At 30.7% G+C, this 25,193-nt stretch overlaps 3 protein-coding genes and 2 long non-coding RNA genes across 10 annotated transcripts; 4 read left to right on the plus strand and 1 right to left on the minus strand.

Moving 5' to 3' along the window:
* The first annotated feature begins 327 nt into the window (after positions 1 to 327).
* On the plus strand, positions 328 to 4,900 carry LOC103841171 (lipase-like PAD4). Its single transcript, XM_009117694.3, has 2 exons — positions 328 to 781; positions 3,420 to 4,900. Exons 1-2 carry the CDS (start codon positions 461 to 463, stop codon positions 4,740 to 4,742), a joined length of 1,644 nt encoding a protein of 547 aa, XP_009115942.1. The 5' UTR covers positions 328 to 460; the 3' UTR covers positions 4,743 to 4,900.
* Positions 4,901 to 7,739: 2,839 nt separating this feature from the next.
* On the plus strand, positions 7,740 to 13,041 carry LOC103841172 (dof zinc finger protein DOF3.5). The gene has a single exon (XM_033281193.1). It carries the CDS (start codon positions 9,663 to 9,665, stop codon positions 10,389 to 10,391), a length of 729 nt encoding a protein of 242 aa, XP_033137084.1. The 5' UTR covers positions 7,740 to 9,662; the 3' UTR covers positions 10,392 to 13,041.
* Positions 13,042 to 14,585: 1,544 nt separating this feature from the next.
* On the plus strand, positions 14,586 to 17,121 carry LOC103841173. Of its 6 annotated transcripts, XR_627777.3 has the most exons (8): positions 14,603 to 15,170; positions 15,257 to 15,448; positions 15,531 to 15,595; positions 15,696 to 15,877; positions 15,967 to 16,014; positions 16,149 to 16,273; positions 16,358 to 16,489; positions 16,857 to 17,121. It is a non-coding gene; the product is annotated as an uncharacterized LOC103841173 (long non-coding RNA). The 6 variants fall into 6 exon arrangements; XR_627776.3 differs by having other exon boundaries at positions 14,586 to 15,448; positions 16,813 to 17,121; XR_004451870.1 differs by having other exon boundaries at positions 14,608 to 15,448; positions 16,361 to 16,489; positions 16,813 to 17,121.
* A 458-nt stretch (positions 17,122 to 17,579) lies between these two features.
* LOC117128531 (receptor-like protein 51) lies at positions 17,580 to 22,823 on the minus strand. The gene is made up of 2 exons (XM_033281183.1): positions 22,593 to 22,823; positions 17,580 to 22,188 (listed from the first exon to the last, which is right to left on the minus strand). Exon 2 carries the CDS (start codon positions 21,737 to 21,739, stop codon positions 20,933 to 20,935), a length of 807 nt encoding a protein of 268 aa, XP_033137074.1. The 5' UTR covers positions 21,740 to 22,188; positions 22,593 to 22,823; the 3' UTR covers positions 17,580 to 20,932.
* A 260-nt stretch (positions 22,824 to 23,083) lies between these two features.
* LOC103841174 lies at positions 23,084 to 24,694 on the plus strand. Its single transcript, XR_627778.3, has 2 exons — positions 23,084 to 23,128; positions 24,332 to 24,694. It is a non-coding gene; the product is annotated as an uncharacterized LOC103841174 (long non-coding RNA).
* Positions 24,695 to 25,193: the final 499 nt, after the last annotated feature.

Consider the following 25,193-nt stretch of genomic DNA (forward strand, 5'->3'; position numbering starts at 1 on the left):
GTTTTAAGCTAAAAAATATTAGTTCCTTACTTGAAAGTCTCAGTCACATATTCAGGTTGTAATTTTCCATTATAGATAGATTCTTTCGAAAACTCTTTGCATATTAAAAGTTGCAATCTATGCCTAAGCCCAAACCATTCAGGTTACTGGGGATTATCAAATGCTTTGGCCTGCATATTTACTATATTTTGTCCTGGCCTGCATAGAGTGATAGAACTACAATAATGATTACAGAAAATACAAGAGGGACCCTTGTCCCTTTAGAATCATTATTTTACTAACTTTTTTATATATAAAAACCAGAAAATATTATCAAATTAATATTGATAAGGAAGACGACGATTCATCAAAAAGACAAGCACCACGAAGCGACATAGAAAAGACGCACGAAAATATGAGAAATTTTCATAAAAAATCTCTTTAAAAGCTAATAAATTTTAAAAATACAGAACACGACTCCATGGAAGAGTGCCGGTTCGAGACGAGCGAGTTACAGGCTTCGTTCATGATGTCGACTCCTTTATGGTCCAACTCATGGATTTTATGCAACGCCGCTGATTCCGCAGGAAACATTCAGATCCAGCACGTCGCAGGAATCATGTACGTTGCTTTACCGAAGGTGGAGATGAATCAACCTGGGAGTCTTGTGGACGTGGAAGTTGTCGGAGATGGTTTTTTCTCAGCCTTGTCCTCATCGTTGCCCTCTGGTGAGCCTCCTCTTATGGTCAACGGTGCAATACGTGACCTTTTTGTTTCATCGGGGCGCCTTATTCAAACACAGGTTTCTTCTCTCTCTATCTCTTTGTTTGAACATTTCTCTCTTTTTAAAAGCCTTTTGTTGTTTTTCTGATTATTTGTGATGCAATATTATTGTTTTTTTTCTTTTAAAAAGTATTATTGATTTTTAGGAAGATTAGTATTTTACGTATCTATTATTCGCCATTGAAAATGAAGTTCAATTAATGCGTTGACGTAAAATTCAACTAATGCTTCGACTAGGCACCAGTATGACAAATTTTATTTAGAAGGTAGAAAAAAGAGCACCATAACGATTTTGACATTTTTTTTATCGAGATTCTTAAATATATTTTAATATATTTTAAAACATTAATCATTTTCAAAACTACAAATGAATTCGAGTTTCCATTAATTAATTTGCCATTAAGCATTTGTAATATGTTAAATATACTATGAACTTTCATATATTTGTATTCAGAAAAAAAAACTTTCATAGATTCGTTAAAACTATCTCAAACTAAAGAAGATGATCTTTTCTCTTTATATTTTCTAAATTTTATTATAAACTCAGCAATTAATGATGTTAATTATGTTCCAGATTTGATTTGTGAGAAAATAATTTAAACTCTGATTGGTAAGATTTTAGAGTCAAATGGTGGAACCAAAAGTAAAGGAAAATTACTGTAGGACCACACTATAAGTGGAGTAGAAACTTTTCAGCCAAAAGGAAAGCAAAACACTTGATAACAATAACCTTTTTTTTTACCATTTTACTCCAATTTATTTTACTCTGATGGTTTACCAATTACAACCCTGAACTAACTCTAGTGAAAATGGTAAAGCAAAAAGCTGACCAAAATATTAATCTTATTTTATGTTTGTTAATCTCAGTCTTTCTTTAGCCAGATAGACAAACTGTCTTTTTCAGAACATCACCACCAACCCCTATAAGGCTATAGACTATATAGATACATAAAATAAAATAATATTTTGTTAGAAGAAATCCCTGAAAGATTCGAAGACATATCATTTTCCACGATCTCGTATTTCATATTATGACATTGTCGTGACCTCGGATATCACAAGCAACTGAAATTCAATTTTTGGTTTGGGTGCCACGTCCGTCCAAGTCATTTTAAAGTGATTAAAGGCTGAGTGAATGAATGTAGTGGCAACTTTATGCTAACGGTTCAATTAGCTTACCAAAATTGGGTTTTCTGGTTCGGTTTGTATCAGTTTTGCGCACCACTAGTCAAACCAGTCAATTAGAAGATAGGTTAGTCTCTCAATCGGTTTATAGCAGTAGAGAAAGCAAATGCGAACTGTCAAACTAAGAATTCTAAAAAATCTACTTACAAAAAGATTATTTGACCTATTCATTAACCAATTAAATTTTTGATCCTATCTTATATTTTCTATTATTTCTCTAACTATACTAACAATATAATTTTTTTCAAGAAATAAAATCCAACGTTTTTTAAGCACAGATCAAAATCTAGTTTATTCTGTTAAAATAGAATCACTATTTTTATATACTGTGACAAATCATTGTAAGACCATTTAATTAATTACACAGTCTGACATATTTTATTATTTACATTAATCAATCAAATAAATAACATTTTTATAATTTTTTAACTTTCTAAAAATCTTGATAATCAATAAAGATAGTAATAAAAAAATAATTTTAACTATAAATTTGAATTTTATTTTTAGTTATAACAAAATATGTTGACAAAAAATTTAACAAAATCAAACTAAATTTTTTTAATACTTTTTATGAAATAATGCATAAAATAATTTCATAATTAATAATATTTTATTATCATAAATTACTGTTAATTAAAATTTTATTATTAAAAATATAACTTATTTTATAAATTTTATAATTATAGTTTATATTATTTAAAATAATATTATTATATGAATAAATATGATAAATTATTTTAAGTTGGTAAATTATTCTATTTTTCTTTTTGAAGCTTTCATTTTATTAAATTATCATTCACCATTAAAACGGATTAAAATTTGTATAACATGTAATATTTTTATACAAAAAGTAAAATTATTAACATATGTTAACCTTTTATAGCTACAGCTATACATCTTCAAAAACATATTTTGGAAATATTTTTTACTTGATTATTATTATTTTTTTTTTTTATGATTATGAAAAAAAAAAGATTATTTTATACTATGAATTATCATACTTAACTTAAAAACGTAATAACAATCTATAAAAGTAAAATGTATAAAAACATCACTATATATTAATAATGTAATAAGAAACTAAACAGTAGAACTAAAAAGTTATACAATATATAATACTCATATGTAAATCATATATTTAAAACGTTTATGATATATTAAATTTATACAATTATATAATAAAAATGTTTGCACAGACGCATGGTTTAAATTCTAGTAAATGATTAATGCTTAGACATATGCAATGGTCGTCTGAATCGATTTTTTCTAAACAATTGTTTTGTTTATCACCAATTTTCCATTTAGATGTGTATTTATGTATCGTCTAAACTGATTTTTAGAATTTTGTAAAAAGTGTTGTTTAATAAGAAAGCATATCATTGAGTCGCTATAATCACATTAATCAATTCATACTAATCTTCAGTAAATAAACAAATTTATTGTAAGACTGATTAAATTTATTAACGTGACAGATCACACAAGGATTGGAAGTGGAAGAAACTAAACAAGTAGTAATTACAGGACATTCAACTGGTGGCGCGTTGGCCGCACTCACTGCACTTTGGCTTCTCTCACAACCTTCTCCGCCGCCATTCCGCCTCCTCTGCATCAGCTTCGGCTCTCCTTTGCTCGGAAACCAATCTCTCTCTTCCTCAGTCACCCGGTCACGTTTAGCCCACAAGTTCTGCCACGTGGTCTCCGTCCACGACCACGTTCCCAGAGGAAATGATGATCGGTTCTGGCCCTTTGGAACCTATCTCTTCTGTTCCGACAGTGGAGGTCTTTGCTTAGACAATGCTGATTCAGTTCGTGGGATGTTTCGTATACTCAACTCGACGGGAACTCCAAACATTGAGGAACATCAAAGGTACGGACATTACGTGTCCACACTCTCTCACCAGTTTCTTATATCTAGAACCTTTCGTGGTGGACGTATCTCAGACAATAGCTACGAAGCTGGTGTTGCATTAGCTGTCGAGTCTCTAGGCTTTTCTAATGATCAACCAAGTGGTGTGTCGGTCAAAGAATGCATAGAAACAGCTACAACAATTAGTCGTGCACCAATTCTGAGATCCAGTGAGTTAGCTATTGAACTTGGTAATGTCGTCCCATACAGACTAGAGATTCAATGGTACAAAGACAGTTGCGAGGCGTCACCAAAGAAGCTCGGTTACTACGATAACTTCAAAAACTTTTCAAATCAAAGAGAGTTAAGGGTGAACATGAGTCGCGCAAAGCTAGCTAAGTTTTGGGACGGCGTGTTTGAAATGGTGGAGAAGAATGAGTTACCTTTTGATTTTCATCTTGGGAAGAAATGGGTATACGCATCGCAGTTTTATCAACTTTTAGCCGAACCACTAGACATTGCATACTTCTACAAGTACACGTATTCAAGGACGACGGGTCATTACATGAAGACTGGGAACAGACCCAAAAGGTATGAAGTGATTGATAAGTGGTGGAAAGCAAGAGGAGAGCCTCATAAAGAGAAGCGTGCGAGGACTCGATACGCTAGCACTACGCAGGATACTTGCTTTTGGGCTAAGCTTGAGGAAGCAAAAGAGTGTTTGGATGATCTGACCTGCGAGAGTAGTGATGCACAGAAGCAAACTTTGTTACGGAAAAAGATTTATGAGTTTGAGAGATACTCCGCTACATTGGTGAAGATGAAGGAAGTTTCGAAAGATGTCTTGGCGACGAACTCGAGTTACAATGTGTGGGTGAAGAAACTAAGCGAGTTCAAGTCGAAAATGAGTAATGGAGTTATTGATGAGAGTGACGCAATGGAGACTTAGTATATATGATTAATAGCAAATCTAACATGATATGCTATATAACAACCTTTATCAATTGCTGTTCATGTTTATGTAATATTTTCTCATGTATGTTACTATATTCTAAGACGATGTTTATCTCTATGTTCAATAAGTCGATACAAGAGTTTTTAATATAATATTCCTCTGCTATATTGTAAAGAAATCACTAATAGTGCTTAGCACTACTTCAATATTGTAATATCTATCTGAAACATCCAAGAAAAAAACAAGAAAATAAACCTTATGTAAGTAATATATGAAAAATATTTCGGTGAACACTGAACAACATCTGCAGCAATAAGGGTCTGACTGGTTCAACCGCAGCGGTTGCGGTTGCGGGTGTTTGCAGATGCGGGTGGTTGCGATTTCTAGCGGTTTTAAGAGATTTGTACGATTGGTTCTGCGGTTAGAAATTGGTGCGTTTACGGGATACTTATGACTGGTTAACTACCAAATGCAGCAGCGGTTAAATAATAAATTAACAATATTTACATTTTATACAATTATAAAAATATCAAAAATAATAATATTATAATAAATATAAAAGTTATATTTAGAAAGTTATACTTTAAATTTTTTAAAAATTATAGAAAATATTTTTATTTTAAATTTTTATAATATTAATTAAAATATAATAGATATATTTTAGCATTTTTATATTTTTTTCTTTTTTTTTATAATTCTAATTCTAGTTTAATTTTTATATTGAATATTTTTATTTTTGTATCTATATTGTTTTGGAAAAAAAAAGAAATTTTTTTAATCATCTCCCAATCGCCCGCAACCGCAAACGCTAGCTGGAACCAGCTTTTGAATTTATGAGCTTCAAAGCGATTTGGAGCGGTTTAGTACGGTTTGAGCGATTGTTGCAAAACGCCAACAACCGCTACCAACCGCAAATGCTACGTTTGCGGGTGGTAGCGGGAAAACCAGTCATACCATTTTTTTATCCACGTCTTCAACATAAAATTATTAATATGTTAATTAGATGAATAAAATTTAATGCTGTAAAATTTGTTGTCTCATCTAATAAATGTCATCTGTAGAAAAACTCTCTCAAAAAAAGGTGTGAGTCTCTTCTTAACCAATCGCTTCTTTTATTTTCTGATTTCTTTTTCTTACTTTTTATTTTTATATTAATATTTTTGTTCAGATACTCTTAGTAAATTTGACCGATGTGGATGCCCTTAGAGAAAACAAGATAACCTATGATAAACATGTTTTATTTAAAAATATTTTTGTTCGTTTATTTTATTTCTTATATACGGTACAAATTAATATAATAGAGGAAGAGGTACTTACAATCTGCCAAAGATTTTTACAAAATTTAGATTATCGTACTGTAATTTTTTAAAGTTTTAGATTTTTTTTTTTTGAACGTCTGATTAATTATGCTATTACAATGATGAGAACATTACATAGACGATTTTACAGCCGACAATTCTACCACCTTGTGAGAATACACGCCTGACTGCATCACTCCGAGCCGTCCTATGAAATCCATGTTCGATGGTACGCCTGCACCAAAGTTTTAGATACTTTAATCTCTAAAGTTTTCTACTACAATATTTTAATTCTTACACAGCCGTCTATATGTTCTTATACTAGTATCAAAAAATTTATTTCATATGTTTCATATTAAGTGTCACTTTAATATTTTTTCTTGTTACATAAAAAGTGACGTTTTACAATTCAAATATAATTTATATTTACTTTTAGCTCAATATTAATTACAAACTGCATTGATTTTATAATAAATCCATTTATCTAAAATACTATTGATTAAATAAATGGTATTAGTGAAAAGATAAAAATATTTCAATCAATTTTTAATATGTATGAAAATTGTGTGAGTGGCACTCTTTGTTTGGATGGAGTATTTTATAAATTGTCTAAAACATTTTAAGAGGTGGAAATCTTTTATAGTACTTCTAGATAAACTCTATAAATTAGATACAATTTGGGATTTTCTAAAATGGATAAATGATTCATGAACATATAACTAAGCATAATCCAAAATGAAAATTTATTTTAATACATGTAATCCCCTATATATTATTTGAGAAGCATTGCAACATTGTTTTGTAGCCACATGTCATCACTAGAATGATTCTTAGAATCCTTAGAGAAATATGTTGGTCTATCTAAATATATAATAAACTTTTTATTAAACCACAATAAATATATTATTAATGTGCTTCATTATTTCCTTAAATAAGATTACGGAATTACCTAATGTGGCTAAAGTATATATAACAATTAATGATTTTGAATAATAAAGATTTGATAAAAATAAGTGTGTATTATATTTATATTTGTTTCATTTAAGCTATTAAAATAAATTAAACAATCATAGTAACCATATAATAAAAATTAAAAAAAAAATTATTTATATATTATATTTTGAATTTTAAAAAACGAGTATAAATTATTAAAACTGTTAAAAGTTTCATATTCAAATTTTGTGATCTATGATTTAAAACTTTTGTTATGACATGATACAAATAATTAAAAAATAATATAAGTTAAAAGTCTCATTTAATAAGTATCAAAAATAAAAGATATATAAATATATGTATCATTTTAAATTAAGCTATATGCCATATAAAAACACATAAATATCTTAGTTTTGAAATTTACTTTGAACATTTTTTTGATAAAAAATTTGAAAAATATTGACAACTTAATTTTTTTAAAATATTATAAATTATTTAAACCATTAATCCCATAGTGAAAATTTTGTTATCACTAATTAGACTTTTTGTTATAACAGGTATAAATGATAAAAAAATATGAGCAAAAAGCATCATTTAATAAATATTAATATTAAAATATGCCACATATATGTTACTATCATTTAAATTTAATTACATATCATATCAAATAGAAAAAAAATATTTTTTTGATTTATAAAATTTATTTATACATTTGCACCAATTTAATTATATAAGTAGTATATAATGACTTTTTAATTATTCAATATATATTTATTATTTCATAATATGTTATAAATATATAATATATAAAATAATTTATATATATAATGTGTATTCCGCGCTAGGCGCGGATCTTAACCTAGTATATACTACTCCCTCCGTTTCATAATACTTGATGTTTTGCCTTATTGCACAAAGATTAAGAAAGTTAGATTTGAAAAAAAAATACATTTTTAAAGATATAGTTTTTAAATCATTTAACCAATTATAAAAAAGACTGTAAAATCTAATTGGTTGAACAGTTTCCAATAAAGTTAAAATTAACCTTTTTTTTTTTTTTTTTTTGTCAACAGTTAAAATTAACCTTAAAACTTCAAAACTTCATGTAAATTGAAACAAAATACTTCTTCTAAAACATCATCTATGTTTCAATATTGAAACGGAGAGAGTATAAGCTAAGCTAGTTTTTAAGGGGACTTGAAAAGTGTATAGATAAACGTTACGACCCACATATGATTCTTGGAGATTGCCAAAAACACATGATCCAAGAAACTCTTTTCCCCATTCAGATTTTCCTTTCCAAATAACCTTTTTGTGTGTATCAAATAAATGCAAGTCAAAGTATACGAATATTTTCATACTTATATTCTCTCACCTTAATTTACATTCATAGATAGTTATGCATACCTTACATAACGTTTTCGTACTTTTTTTAATATGACCCGCACATACACAAGTTCCAATTCTTAACGTCTTCGACGTCGGGGCTAATCAACGTTTATTTATGAGTACAACGACTTGATAATGAGTACAGTGACGTGTTACATATAGAAAACATTTCGACCAAACTTTATATAAATATATTCACAATATATATTATTTTATAAGTTTTTCTAATATAAAACTCATATACAAGATTCCACATATTATACAAAGGTTCTATATAGAAGGAAAATTTGCAAAAAGATTCACTAATGTTTAGCCAATTTTATTTTTACTTAATTTTATTTTAAATTTTTTATTTTTATGTGTTATTTTGAAAAAAATGTCTTTTAATGTTAACTAACGATATCTTTACATATCTATCAACCACATTTATATACTTTTACATACACATATGCACATTGACGTAAACACATATATAACTAAATCTTCACTACATGTGAGGATTCTAAATTTCTTGAAAGTTGAAATATTATTTTTAATACTTCCTTTCACCATGACCAAATTGTACATAAAAAAAAAAATTTCTTCGACTATTATCTAAATTTGATTTGATTTTGCAAGCGTTTAGAAATTATAATATAAAATCATTGGTTCGAGATTAGGACTCACTAAAATTCATCTAACATGAAATTGAACAAATAATAATAGTTTTTATTTATCACCGAAAAAATCAAAAAATTCAAGCATTTTAACCAAACAAATCAAAATAAATATGAATTTAAAATGGTGGTTATATTTTTAAGAGATTAAAAAAAAAACTTAAAACCAAACTGATATCTAGATTAAATAGATCTCATGTCTTCTTATCTTAAAAATAATGAAATTAATAATTTCATTCCGCGCGACGCGTGTTATTACCTAGTAGTTTAGTAATCGTGCAGCCTCCATTAACTAAGCCGTACATATAGCTAAATGTACACCAAATAACCCTTCTCTGCAAGAGGCCATAGGCTTCTTCTTACTTCGCCTCGAAACTATCTCCAAGACAGTAAGTACCAGTTTTATAGTTCACATCTAATGATTTTATCATATCAAAGATTCAAAACCCTTAATCCTGTCTCCCCGAAGAAGCAACAGTGAGTGCACGCTTACGAGGCAGTTGCTCCCCCACACTTCCTCCACTCTCCAACCTACACGTGTCACACCCTTTCCACATGCACAAACTCACACACAAATTCATGCATGCGTATATAATACATTCTTATTGTTAGAGCCTTAGAGGAAAGAAGAGAGAGATATGGAGAGAACAGAAGCCTTGACGTCATCGTTTATATGGCGGCCAAACGCAAACGCAGAGATAACTCCGAGCTGTCCAAGATGTGGATCCTCCAACACGAAGTTTTGTTACTACAACAACTATAGCCTCACTCAGCCACGCTACTTCTGCAAAGGCTGCCGCAGATATTGGACCAAAGGTGGCTCCCTCCGCAACGTGCCCGTAGGCGGTGGCTGCCGCAAATCCCGCCGTCCCAAATCCTCCTCGGGTAACACTAAAACCGGCCTAACCGCTAATTCTTACAATTCCGGTGGTGGCTCACCAAACATAGATCTTGCTCTTGTTTACGCCAATTTCTTGAACCCAAAGCCTGACGAACACAAACGTCAAGAAAACTGCGACACAGATTTTCTAGTCGATGAACCTGCCGGCGCTTCGATGGAACCCTTATGGAGGGACATCGGTCATGGACATCATCATCATCACTATGAACATCAGGTGGAACACATTGTGCAGGAATGTGGTTACAATGAGTTGCCTCCATTTCCTGGTGAAGAGCTTCTGTCTATTGACACTAGTGGTGTTTGGTCTGAAGCTTTATTGAATGGTCATAACCATGTAGACGTTGGTGGTGTGACTCCGGCTCAGATTGTTCAGGATCCGGTGGTTCATTTTGCTGACAAATCCAATGACTCCACCAACCTCTTGTTTGGAAGTTGGAGCCCTTTTGAATTCTCAGTCGATGGATGATCTTTATTTGCATAAAAGTTTGTATTGTACTTATTATACATACATACACATGAATATATTATGGATCATTTACGAAAATAAGAAAGTTCATAATTTAAGTACAAATTTAAGGGGTAATATGTATACATAGGCTATCCTTTTTTGTGCTGTGATTCTCGACCTATATATATGATGCTATAATTAGTCGTTATCAAGATTTTCCCAAGAAGCCCACGTGGGAGGTCCTAATCTTTGGATTCGACTGAGATTTGCTGTTACTTCAACTTATAATTCACTGAAAGTGAGACGCACGTATGTGTTAGACTTGTAGTATCTCTGGCCTTTGTGTGTGTCCTTGTAGATCCTTCTCTAAAAGAGAGTGTCAGAGAAAGAGCATATTTGTTCCTACTTTTCCTTTCACTCCTTTCTACCATTATTAATCTCTTATTTCCCATGACTTATATTATAGTTCGGCTTTAAGTCAATGCCACCCATTGAAAAGATTAATGTGTATGATTTATACGATTTTTAACCTTACATACATATTCAATGGAATATATTATTCCTAGCATTTTTTCGAGATATGTGTCATGTATATGTAGATCCAACACATTTATATTGATAATGTAAAATGTAACACCATAACCAACTCGTTACCCTAGTCGTGAATCTTATTCAACATGTGACTTGTCACTTCTCACAAGTTAGCCCGTCTAACTCGTGGTTTATCAAGGATTGATTACTCCGTCGTCTACATGTGAGATCTAATCCTATAGGGATTGGAAATTTTATAGCTCTTACTACGTACCATGCGATAACTCATATGAGTACGTACGTAGGGAAATTAAAAGAAGAAATAAAATTTAAAGAGAGAAAAGAAGAAGAGAATTTATAGATTTGGTGAACAGAAGTAGAGGAAATTACGCAAGTTGTGTTCAGAGGTAAATAAGTTAACTTGGAAAGTTGTCTTCAGAGGAAAGTTGTTTAATGTCGAGCTTCTTGCGTCACACACGTTCCCATACATCTCCACTTGATCCAAGAAAATAGTAAACTCGTATGACTATGAAAAAGAGTTCTACATTTAAATTAATTTTTAGCTATAAACGATATTATCAAATATTGCCTACCAACTGACCAAGCCTGCTCAAAGTGAGATAAGAGTTCTTGTAATCTGTATATAAATAGTAAGCATCGAAAGGTAATTGGAAAAGATATTTTAGTTAAAATTAAAGATGTTAGCATCTTTTTATCATTTGATTTACCATCTTCATAAGAAACATTTGACTTTTCATCTGATATATGTAATAATCTATTATACAATCTAACTAGCTACAACATATGAGTTCATGGACAATGGATTTACTGTAATAAAAATTATGCTTAACTGTTTAACAGTTTTACCTACACATTACATCTATTCATCATACACCAGATCTGATTTACAAGAATGACTCTAAGGGCAACACATTAGTAACTCTAGTAAACTTGTATCCATGTAGTAAATGTTCTATTGAAGAATTGAACTTTATAGATGGTATAAAATGATTATCGTTTCCACAAAAACAACATAATTATATATGAAACATAATTTAATATTATATCAAGAAAACTATATAACTAGTAATATTCATATCAAACGAGAAATAGAACTAATCACCATTAAATTGTATAACATGTTCTCATATATGTTGTAATACTTCTGAATTTTATTTCTTTTGATAAAAGATTTTACTTCTGAATTTTTATATATGTTGTAATATTTCTGAGATTTAAAGATCAAATTAATAACCAGTAATAGTAGTGCATAAAAAGAAACTATTGAAAAGTCTCTAAGTTGAGGCTTCGCTTTCCATACATAGAGCGAAGACACGTTAAATTTGATTTTCAAGTCCTATTCTTAATTATTTTTCCGTAAAATAGATAGTTAAGTTTCCGTTGAAACATTGAGAATGAAGGGTGAGGTTACGCGTTCACACTAAAGTCGTAATTTGGCAAGCTAGTCATAGACTTGTAAATATAAAACATAACTTCTTTAAATTAAAACTCTATAAATTAATATACACTAAAAATATCTATAAAATAATATAATTTTATAATCTCAAACTGAGTTTTGGTTCAATTAGTATATCGATAAATTAATATCTCTATAAATTAATAAAAAAATTATAGTTTTGGTGTAGTCCCAACATTATTAATTTATAGAGGTTTCACTATACTAGAATATGACATGCGTCTTGCGCAGGGTAGTTTATTTGTATATATTATCGATAATTTTTATATATATTTGATCATTTTATTTATGCATATACAATATTTTTTGTTGTTGTTATATAATTTCTTTTCGATGGACCGGATCAATTTTTATTAAAAATTATGAAACAAAACTATAATTAATATATCATGGATTGACCAGATTGGACATTAAACAAATTATGACACAAAAACTTTACTTTTTTCCACCGAACACATTATTGAAAAAGTGAGCAGTATTGTTTACACAGTTAAATTACTTTTACATTTATTTTCCATATTGTTTTGAAAGATTTCAGATCAACCATCGAACTAATACATGTTATTTTAATGTTTTTAGTCGTATGCTTAAGGAAAACTTATATTTTTGTAATTTACATTCGTTTAAAAAAAAAATCAGAATATAACATATACAAAAATATAACATATAAAAAAATATAACATATAAGGTTGAGAAATTGCCACAAATACCACATTCATAGTACCACTTTTCATGTTTACACTAACCACTTTTACCCTCACTTTTAATGCAGGGTAAAATACAATTATACCCTTAGGGTTAACTAATCTAGACTTAGTGTTTAGAGTTGAGGGTGGGGTAGGGTTTTTGGAATGTGAAATTTATGATTCTAATAAATATATAAATACTTAAAAAATATATAAAAATTTTTAGAAAATAGTTTCAAACATAATTTTCGTTTTTCAAAAAGAAATTTGAAAAAAAAAAATTCAAAATTTTTCTTTTGTAGAAAAGTTCGAATTTGAAAAATTATAATTCGAAAACATTAAAAAAAATTTACATTTTTTTATGGGCAATTGTCAATAATAGCACATTTTGAAGTTTATGTCTCAAAAATGACACTAGAAGGAGAAAGTCACAAAAATGACATTTATTAAAAGGTAAAATATCCCTAATACCCTTGGTTTAAAATTAAATAAATAAACAAAAATAAATAAATAAAATAAAAAAATGAAAAAAATGAAAAAAAAGAATTTTTTGTTATAGTTTCAGATTATATGTTTTCAGATTCGAAATTTTTATAATTTTTTTTCTCGATTTTTTTTTTTTTTTTAATTTTCGTTTTATAATTTAAAAATACTTTTCGAAACTGTTTTTAAAATTTTTATTTTTTATTTTAGTATTTATTTTTTATAAAATTTTAAACCCTAATTCCAAAACCCCACCCCTTAACTCTAAACCCTAAGATTTGGATTAATTAACCCAAGGGGTATAAGTGTATATTTACCTCTTTAGTGAAACCTATTTTTGTGACTTTGATCCTTGAGTGCTAATTTGGGAATAAAAACTTGGTTTAGTGCTATCCTAGTCTTTTTCTCTTTTTTTATTATTTTTTTTTTTTTATTTTTTTTTTTATTTTTTTTTAATAATGATTTATTATATATATAAATAACAAGGGCGTCTTTTACCACTTAATGAAGAAGGTATTTTTGAAAATGTCTCATTAGTGATGGTAAAAATGAAAAGTGGTACCATGAAAGTGGTAAACATGTAATTTCCCCTATAAGGTTTCCTCATTTTTGTAATTTAAAGTCATTTTAAAAAAATCAAAATATAATATATAAGAAAAAATCTATTTTTTATTATATGGATAGTGTGATTGTTTAATATTTTTAATAATATAAAATTTAAAAAAATGAAGAAGGATGCAAAAATTGTTATCAAATCTTTATTATTCATAGTCATTAATTGTCATATATATGTTAATCATATTAGGTAATTTTGTAGCTTTTATTTAAGGAAAAATACACGATTCTTATATTTCGAGTTAATATAATGTTCTCTAGTAATTGAATTTGGACCAATATTTTTTTCAACTAAATCTTAAGCTGCCACGTAAGCTAAATTGACATCTTAATTAAGTGTCACCTAAACAGTATCTATATATTATACTAAAAGGGGAATATCCTCCCCTCTAAACCTATCCACGTCAGTTAATATATTCAGCCAATCAGAAAGCATTATTATGCTACGTCATACCAAGTTTTAAGTCAACTAATATAAAATCGGGCCAGGCGTTTGGGCCATTAATAATATCCACTGCCAATATGAAGCCCACCTCAGCAATACCAAATCTCCAATGAAAGTTATTAATTTATTATCGTGGCTGACTCTTCTTCTTCTTAGCTGTGTGAACGCTCACGGTCTAGCTCCTCCTCTCAATTGATGATTTTGAGAAACGTCTGCAATTATGACATTCAAGGAGAGGGATCGCCGTCGATAGTATCAACGGTGGAGAGAACGAAGACGAACCGGAGAAGAAAAGTGAAGAAGAGCAGAGAGTAAAACATCATCTGATACGAGAATCTTCTAGAACCCACCTTCTTTTTTATGAATTCTCTCAATCCTTTCCCCGTGACCACCGTCACATGTCTTAAGCTCGGAGATATATGCAGCTGCATCTCTCTGTTTATGTCTTTGTTTTCCTCTTTCTTCTCTTATCTGAATGTGGGTTTCTTTGAAAGGAGATGGATGTCCGAAGAGGAAATATTGATCTTACGTTGTTATGTATTGTTTGATTATTCAAAAGGGTCTATGTCATTCACCTAACCTTGCTTTGTGTTTAGGTTACTAATGGCAGATCGTATCTGATTTCCCGTTGTTCATTTTGTCTCAGGTGATTTGGCAAGGAAGAGCCCAAGACTCACGGTTAACAGATGAGAGCTAAGAAACAGAGGATGTCGACCATTGACACCAGAAGAGATTGAGTCATTCCTTTTACCTCAAGGTTTCTCCTAGATATGTCACATTATACTTTACCGGATCTTTTGCTCTCGATGCAACAATAGTAGTTGGTGGCCTTCCCAGGGTAGACATCTCTTAGTTATACTACTTCTTCAAAAAAAAAAAAAATGTGTCCTTTGTTAATGTAGAGATATTACTGGTCTCAGATTTGGGTGTTGTAGGGTCTTGAAGAAAACAACACGGGCTGAAGCATTAAGCATAGAAACAAGGGGTTATTGTTTATTTCTTCAACTCTATGACTATGTTCTTTACTGAACGATATTGGATTCAAAAGGTCTGACTTTTCTTAAAAAATGTATCTTCGCGTACAGGGACCTGTGTGTTTGTACATGCTGAGCATTCTATTGACTCGCCACTTGCTAGGGTGATCTGTATAAACACAGAAAATATACTTCTATCACAGCCTAATTGGCGCGAACAAGCCCTTAGTCGTGCGGATACTTCAATCCGAAGTGGTTCGGTTGGTGTTATTGTTGCTGACAGTGTAATTTAGGTGATTCAAATGTGATTAATAATGGATCGATGAGTTTGGTCGGAGTTATTTCTCTCCTCACGGTTTTATGTTATTATTTTTTTAAACAGGAGCACTTGAGTATAAGATGGGTGATGCTCATATGATTATCCAAGCCGGTAAGTTTTATTGACACCCTAAATATTCGATCCCTTTTTTTTTCCAAATGCTTAGAGTGTTTTGACTTCCTGTATCAAAAGACTCATCCATGACTGATCATTAGTTAAAATGTATTTGTTTCTTTGACATAAAGCTACGTGTCTTGAACTTCAAAGCATGGTAGTATTGAAAAGAAAAGGCTCGCCAAGGTAATAAAGAAAACAGTAAAAACTCGAGGAAGAGACGTCACTAACCAATCTCAGAGTCAGTACGTTAGAGGTAATAATGCTATAAGTTCATGTCATTTTCGTTGATGTTTTGGGTAGTTAGGTTCATGAAATAACAATACACTTTTCTATACAGCAGATACCAGATTATGAAAGAGTGTTTTGTGGAGAAGATAGCTGGAGTCATTGTAGAATTTGTAATCAGCGGATGATAACACATTGTGGTCTGGTTTAAAAGAAGCTAAATGAGAAACTATCTATACCAAAGGTAAACATCTAGAGTAGTTTCACTTGCAATCATTGTTTCGTCTGTCTTTTAGTTGGATGAATGCACCAATCTGACCAACTTTGATTCTCCATCTTACTATCTCTCGATCTTTAACTTTTATTTTAACGTAAAATCTCTCCTTCCACACTAATGCAGCTAAAAGCAAGTATGGATCTCTATTTACATTAGTTGAAGTTGTTGGGTAGTTAAGAAAGCTTAGTATAGATAAATAAATAAACAAGTAACGTTGAGGAAATTATATTATTTTCTTGGAAGAGATTATTGTCAAATTATATGATAATTTAAAAAGATTACGTCTGCAGTTATATTATTTTCTTGGAAATGAAGTGTGTGAACCTTCGAACAGGCATGGAGATTCTGCAGATGAGGAGAGTAAGAGGAACTCTGCAAGTGATGGGCCAGCGAAAGCTAAGAGCCCAAGATGTGAGAAGTAGAGCTCCCATTCATCTTCTCACTTATTGCATGCTTCAATGATGTTTAAGTCTTTTTTTCAGTTTAAGTATTGACTTATGATTTCCTTTCAGTTTTTGCTTTTCAGTGTTTTTTTTCCTTGAAACATTTTATCTACTTTGCATGATTAGCAGCTAAAAATCATGTTTACAGTTTTATCACTCTGCTTCATCAGAATTACATTGCTCAGTTTATTATTTATGTCTTCAGAAACAGGTTCTATTGTATATTTGATATCTATGACATGAAACGTAAATAGTTCAGAGTTTAGGAGAGGAAAGACATTAATATATGATTTTGTGATTACCATTGACCAATAAATTATCAAATAATATAAGCTACTTACAACCAAGCCGCAGACTTTAGATTCTTACAAGCCAAGAAAGATAGAAAATTTCATGTTCTTATCGTCACAAGCATCATCCCAACAATATATAAAGGCACTGATCCTTATTTAATTTATTATTAATACAATTACTAAACTGCAAGGACCTAAAATCTGTGGCAATTTTACTATTATTTTATTTATTAAATTGAATTTTGATTTATTACTAGGTGTTTTCCTGCACCATGTGCAATAAAGAATTTTTTTACGATTAGATATTTAAAATTTTAAAATATTGTAGAAATTTTTGAAAGCTTTAGTAATACAAATTGTATAATTGTACAAAAATAATAATATTTCGAAATTTGAAATGTTATATATGAATACATTAATTTTATAGGAGATGTATGAGCTATTACCATATTAACAAAATTACCAAAAAGAAATATCAATATTAAATGTATTATATGAATTATTACCATATTCTAATAAGTTTGCCAAAATATAAATCAACATTAATGAAATTATCCATGTCATATTTTGCCGGAAGCCATGTCATCAATTTTAGTAGTCATGTCATATTTGTTTTATGAAATTGATTGTAAAATGACATGTGACAATCAATTTGTATAAAACTAATAAAAATGATATAACATTGCATGATTGTCAAAAATTTAGCCTAAACAATATTTATAAAATTTGTAGGTATATAAAAAACTAATGATCTTACGATTAGATATTTTTTAATTTTTAAAAAATTGTAGAAATTTTTGAAAGCCTTAGTATTACAAAAATAATAATATTTTGAAATTTGAAATGTTTTATATGAATATATTTATTTTATAGATGATGTATGAGCTATTACCTTATTTTAAAAAAGTTTGCCAAAAAGAAATATCAATATTAAATGTAATATATGAATTATTACCATATTCTAATAAGTTTGCCAAAAATATAAATCAACATTAAATGAAATTATATATGTCATATTTTCCTGAAAGCCATGTCATCAATTTCATTAGTCATGTCATATTTGTTTTGTGAAATTGATTGTAGAGAAAACATGTGGCAAAATCACTTCGCAAATATAGTTTAGAGAATTAATTTCAAGTTTACTACTGCAGGAAAATTACAATTCTCTTCATCACTAGCTACGAGTACCTATATATGTTATCGGAGCTACAATTTAATGTTTCTTATATCATACCATATTTTTTTTAACAACAAAAGGCTAAGAAACTAGAAGGATCTCCCTGATCCGAGAGCCACCTCGGGGGAACTGAATCAACATAAACCATAGCAGATGGCGAAGTCCTAGCACCTCGTGCCAGCCATATTGCTTTTACATAGTATACTGATCACTTTTTCTTTTATGTTTCTTTTTTTTTTGTTACGATCATTAAGTTGTTCTGGAGACCATCGCTCAAGCTAATGTTCTTTGTTAGTTATCAAACTCATTTTTTATTTCATAAGTTGTAAACATATTTTATAATATCGAAGGATATTTGGTATTACATAAAAACTTCTTAATATACAAAAAAAAAATGCAAATTAATACAAGTTCAACAGAATAATTTATATAGTAATAAGATAAAAACTAATAATTCAGATATACAAGCCGCATAGCACCAACTTACCAAAATTATATAATAACAGTTGAATCAATAACTTCAGGCATAACCATCCTTTTAAAAGAGATGCATTACTCTGTATATATAAAAAAAATTACAATACAATCTCACCAGAAAAAACCCTACTCAATACTAAAAATGCAAGTTTAATTCAATTTAATAATATTATAAGGAAAAATCCGGGCGTAGCCCGGAAAAACCCTCTAGTTTTTTTAATTAGTAAAAACTTAATGTTATGGGATACTTTCGCATCTACGCTATTCCTGAAGGTTTACACTAACAACATTCATATAAGTGTGGGTTAGGAAATAGTTTATTTTTGAAACAACAAATTTGGCGTGAAACAAAAAAAAAACTTGTGATTTTAAATTCATACAACTTTGTCAAATAAGGTATTGACAAGAAAAATAAAACTTAAGTGTGTAAATGTTAAAACAAATGAACTGATGTTTATCTGTGCATAAAGTCTGAATTAAAATACTACTGCATGTGAACTAAGGTATAAATATGCTATCTTCAGTTACATATGATCTTTGATTGCTGATTTAAGCAATATCTTTTTTTACACATGACTACTTTTCTATATCTATGTTTTTCTTTATTTTTAGCTCAAGCTAATTATAGAAAACTCGAATTTTAATCCAAATCTTATAAATATAAAATAAAATTTACATTTTTTTCTAATCTGTTAAGAAACTAATTAAACAAATATTAAATTCAAAACAAAACTATTAACTTATTAAATATTAATTTATAGAACTCACACTGTATTATTATTCAGTCCTCCACGTTTACATTTATATGTAAACAGTAACACAGATGCGTCACTCGTGTATATTTCTAGAAATGTAAATTGTATTTTTTTCTTTTTGGGTTAGTTGTTGGGTATTCTGTCCATACCGTTTAACTACAACTGCAAGTGGTGGTCGTTGGAGGACCACCTAGATTCGTAGTTTTAACTCCTTTTAGATTGCGACGTGGTTGTTTGTCAGATCTGACTTTTGATTTATTACATTTATTATATACAATTGATATAAATATTCACAAAAACAATGCAGATTTATCGTATACTCTTTATGTTCTTTAAAGTTATATATTTTATATTTTTCACACATTTTAATTAAACACATTAAATTTACATAGCGTTTTGTGTTTATTTTTTTCTATAATTTTAAGCCAATAAAAATTTAACTAGTGCAATTAAATTTTTTGAAGTTTGCAATTAGTTAATAAAACATGCATTGAAAATATAAAAAATGGATCTTTTTGAAACAAAATTTTTCTCTAGAATATGTAATTTTAAGGAACGGAGGGTGATCAAGAATATGCAAGTCTCAAGAGCCGGTTCTCAACAGAAGGTGATCAAGCATCAGCTTAGGGGCCTGGTAGGTTTAAAAACAATTTAGGGAAGGGGGGGAGGGGGGGGGGGGGGGGAGGATTTCATCGATGATCTACTATAATTCAGATGGTAAAAGTTGGTTGATATAATGCTCACAGGTGAGGAGTTTGTATCTCAGGTTCAATATTGTACCTTTGATAGCACAGATTTGATTTTGCAGGACCAAATTTTTTTATCTGCTTCTATCCATACATATGTCTTGATCGGCTATGCAAGTCCCCTATATTTAACGTGATAGACGTATAGTACAAATGGCGGTCAACAGTCAGCTGCTCTTGTTTTTTTTAATCGGGTAATTATAAACGGATTAAATATACCTGGTACTAAAAGGAACTAATAAAGCCTTCTAAAGCTGTCCACGTCACTTATTAAATTTAGCCAATCAGAACATTTCAATTAAAACTTTGGGCTTTTGTTTCTAATGTATCTATATTAAGTGAAAAATGCCCAACGGCAGTGGGTCAAGAGAGTGTTATTAGTCCAGTTCGAATAAAAAGCAATTAGCCCAATTCAAAAAGAGCTTCCAACCCTACTATGGATCCACGCCGTCTCTTCTCCTCCCCCACTTCGTCTTCTCCGCTTGAAACCTTCTCGGCTGAGTTCTCATCGATTCACTTTCACACATTCAATTTTCGACTCCCGATGCTGTCGGGTATCTCGCCGGAGATCAAGTTCGACGACAAGTTTAAAGCTTTGAGGCTGGAGAGGAGAGTAATCGAAGTGGGTATTGGTCCTTTGATGAGATTATCGGATAAGTCGATGAATGTGAGATTCGAGTGGAAGGATTTTGGGATGTTCCCGGAGAGATTGGCGTGGGAGATGGTGAGGGAGACGATGTCGTGCATGTTCCCGAGGATGACGAATAGCCCCGAGGTGGAGACAGGGACGGAGGAGACAGTGATGTCGGTGAGGTTGACGAGGCGAGCGAGGGAGAGTCCCGAGAGGCGGGGGAAGGAGGAGACGGCGGAGAAGGAGTGGAGCGAGTCCGGGAGGTGAGGGGGAGCGGAGAGGGAAGGGCAGTTGTGGAAAGAGAGGGAGGTGAGGGAGGGGGAAAGGGCTTTGAGGGCTGTGGAGGAGATGGAGAGATCGGAGGAGCAGTTTGTGAAGGAGAGGGAGGTGACGAGGCGGAATGGGGAGCCGGTGTCGCAGGTTACGACGGTGGTGGGGGGTTTTTTGGAGGAGGAGGGGTGGTGGTGGTCGCAGGGGTTCTTGAGGGTGGGGATGTTGAGGGATTCGAAGGCTTTGAGCTGCTTTGGGTCGAGTGGGGAGGTGGAGGATGTGCGAGGGGGAGTGGGGGAGGTGCGTGGGACGGGGGAGATGGTTGGAGATGGGGTTGGGGAGAGGGAAAGGAGCGGCGTAGATAGTGGCTGAGAAGAGGAGTAACGGTAACGGAAGTAAAGGCTAAGTCTTGGTGTAGAAGACATGTAATGGAATAATACCAGTCTTTGTGAAAATGGGGGTTTTTACGTAGTCTTTGTGAAAATGGAATAATACGAGTCAATGGTGCGAAAGAACTTGCTCATGAGATCATGCAGAGAAGGTAAGAAGACAATCTAGACTGATAATATAGATTTTCACGTAAAAGCAGCAGAATCTATCAATTAACCACAAGAATAATCTCATTTCCAAATATTTTAAAAAACTAAAATAAAAGAATTAACAGAAGTATTGAATAGCATAAATTAAGGTCTTATAGAACAAGTCAAACCCAAGAGAGTAAATGTTATTTTCTTCCAATAACGTAAAAAAAAATATTCTCATATCTTAACCATTAACATCCTTCTTCAACCTTCCTCCGAGAGAATTAAATTTCCAAGGTTTCGTCATAAGAAAAAGTGGAAAGACACTATTTCTAAAAACACTACAGAAAAACCTAGCTTTCTGTTTTTTTTTTTTTTTGTCAATCAACTACTTCATTACTTAATTCAAAGGTTTACACTGCATTCAAACGTTCAAGAGCTGCTCGTGCCAAAGAGTCAGCTTGACGATTATCTAAACGAGGAATAAAACTGAAAGATAGTGGACAGAAGAGAGTGGCAAGGTTCCTGATGTCATGAAGGACACCTGCAATCTCTAACACGTCCAACCCTGATCGCAGGGCCGATACAAGGACCTGAGAGTCCGAGAATAATTGGATACTTTGAAGGTTGAGTTCTTTAGCTTTGATGAGGGCCTCTCGCATTGCTAGAGCTTCTGCCATAAGGGCAGAGCAGACGAACAGCCGGTTGCTTGATCCTCTGTGTAGCACAGCACCATCCTCATTCTTGATGATCCAACCTAGCTTTCTGTTTCATATCACCAAAATCAATAGTGAAATCACCATAGGAACTATCTACCAAGCTCTAACCAAAGCACTACTCCAAAAGACTACGCAAGTATAAGAAATTCTTTTACAAGCCAAAAGAATACAAATCTTAATATGGCTCTCTATCTGACAATTGGTTTTCTTCTAAGGTCCAGATATGAAAGGAATGGAGAACCCACCTCCTACACCCCCTTTGGAAACTGCAGGTACGTAGTATTATATAGAAAAATATAATAATCTCCACCCACATGATCTTTCTTTTATATTGAGCCTGACATATGTATAGAGTAATGTCTTTTGTAATGGAATTGAAAATAATTCATATATTTTTAATAACCAAACTTAATGTCACCCTCACAAAAAATTATAATACAAATGGCTTTCACCCAATTTTTTGTCTCCTCAGATATTATAAAATTTTAACTCATTCGAATTACTAAAATAGGGATCAAATGGCTGAAGAGTATAGCTGGTGAATTCTTCTTATAACAAATTGCTGACAGAATTCGTAAGTAAATAATAATAATTGCATCTTCCAATTTCGAATGATAAGTCGTATTGTTCTAAAAAAATTCAAAAGCCTTGCAAAACTTAAGATCAAAAGTCTTGAAGGAACGTAAATTGGAAATTCCTGAAAACACAACAACCATATAATCGATGAAAATATTTTTTAAATACATAACTCATATATCGTTTTGATAACCTAATAAAATAGAAAATAAAATATATTGTAGTATAATTACATACAAACTACAAAATTAAGAATTTCACTATAGATGGGATGAAGCTGCTCTCGACAAATCTGATAAAACTAAAGAAGGTTAGTAATCAATTTTTGAAAAATCATAGATTATTTTTTTCATTGAATTATTTGTATGCTATACCAAGAATCATATTTTAGTATTTGTTTTAACTACATATAATTGAATTAACTAAATATAAATTAACTAAACTTAAAATAAAAATAGATTTGTTTTCTGAAATTATTTTAAGAATATATATGTATATATCTAAAATCTTAGACTTAGATAGATTTTTCTATCTATCTATTTTGGTTACTTATAATAAATAAATTTGTATAAATAATTGTATAGTTATCAAAAATTAAAACTAATTTTTTAAAATTGTTGATATATAAAATACTAAAGATTTAACGATTAAGTATTTATTTAAGTATAGAATTTTTTTTTAAGTTTTGTTATGAAGTTGTATAATTATATTAAAACAAAAAAATATTTCGAAATTGATTATCATATTCGAATATATTTATTTTAGTGATGATGTATGAATTATTATCATAATTTGAAAATTTACTAAAAAAACAATATCAACATGAATTGTAATATATGAGTTATTACCTTAACCAAAATTATAAATTAACATTAAATATAATTATATATGTCATATTTAGCTATACAATGTGTCATCAATATTAATAGCCATGTCAATATTACATAATGCCAATATTCTGCTACTTAAACTCCAAATCCCCTAACTCCCGTTAAGTAGCCAAATTCATAAATATACTTATTCGACAAAACAAAACACTTTAAAATATTTACTAATCCGACCATGCACAAGCATCCATTCCCTATTCCATCGCGATAGGATAACAATGCAACCAACTCCTCAAAAAAAAAATCAAGCTCTTTTGCAAAAAAAAATAAAATAATTTTAACACCTAAAATTTTTTGTTTCCAAACTTCTACAGGGAACACACATAAAAAGAAAAAGAGGACGTCCACTCGGATCACGCAACAAACCAAAAGGTGTGTCATGACTCCTAAGATATAGTATTTCTTTATTCAAAATCATACCATTTTAAATTATGAATGTATTTCGTAGTCCACCAGATATGCAATCTACCAGCGTTCAAACCAAAGTTTTATGATTGTAAGTTTAAGTGAATTATAATAATATATTCTTTTTTTTGTAACTGATAAAATAATATATTCTTCACGGTATCTTTTCATAACTAATTGAGTTATCAAACTTGATCGCATAGGTGGCTTTGATAAGTGTGACCTTTATGGTGTACAATTCTTTTCAACCTAAAAACATTATTGTTCCTCAATATCTTTCATTCTGTTTGACTCCAACAAAATATTTTCTCATCTGTTTTTCTTCCTTTAAACTAATTTATTATCATCTATTTCCTGACATTTTAATCCATCCAACTATGTCAAAAACTTATAGAAAATGTCAACTTCCAAACAAAACATAATTGAACTTAGCAAATAAATTCTTAATAATATTAAAAAACGTTACTTAATAATTTCTTCAACCCCCATTTTCCGCGCGTAGCGCGGACAAAGACTCTAGTTCATTTAAAAGAACTGAATAAGAGGCATCGATAAGGTATCGCCATGATACAGTTTGATATTTAATTTGGACTCGAGTGAAAATCTCTAACAACGAAAACACTGTACATGGACCACGAGTCCACGACCGTTACTTGTCATATGTGTGTTACACTTTATTCAAATTTAACATATGCTGTTGTTTTATATGCGTACGTAAAGCTATCCCCTTTACATTGTTTTATCTCTTATACGTTTTGCATGTTCTCAAAG

Source organism: Brassica rapa, chromosome A09, assembly GCF_000309985.2.
Source record: "Brassica rapa cultivar Chiifu-401-42 chromosome A09, CAAS_Brap_v3.01, whole genome shotgun sequence".
Taxonomy (NCBI): Eukaryota; Viridiplantae; Streptophyta; class Magnoliopsida; order Brassicales; family Brassicaceae; genus Brassica; species Brassica rapa.

Excerpts from the sequence above, each read along its gene's own strand:
- LOC103841171 (XM_009117694.3), top strand. The coding sequence starts at position 461 with ATGGAAGAGTGCCGGTTCGAGACGAGCGAGTTACAGGCTTCGTTCATG. Across the intron at positions 782-3,419 it reads GGCGCCTTATTCAAACACAG|ATCACACAAGGATTGGAAGT; the intron begins GTTTCTTCTCTC and ends TTAACGTGACAG.
- LOC103841172 (XM_033281193.1), top strand. The coding sequence starts at position 9,663 with ATGGAGAGAACAGAAGCCTTGACGTCATCGTTTATATGGCGGCCAAAC.
- LOC117128531 (XM_033281183.1), bottom strand. The coding sequence starts at position 21,739 with ATGTCTTCTACACCAAGACTTAGCCTTTACTTCCGTTACCGTTACTCC.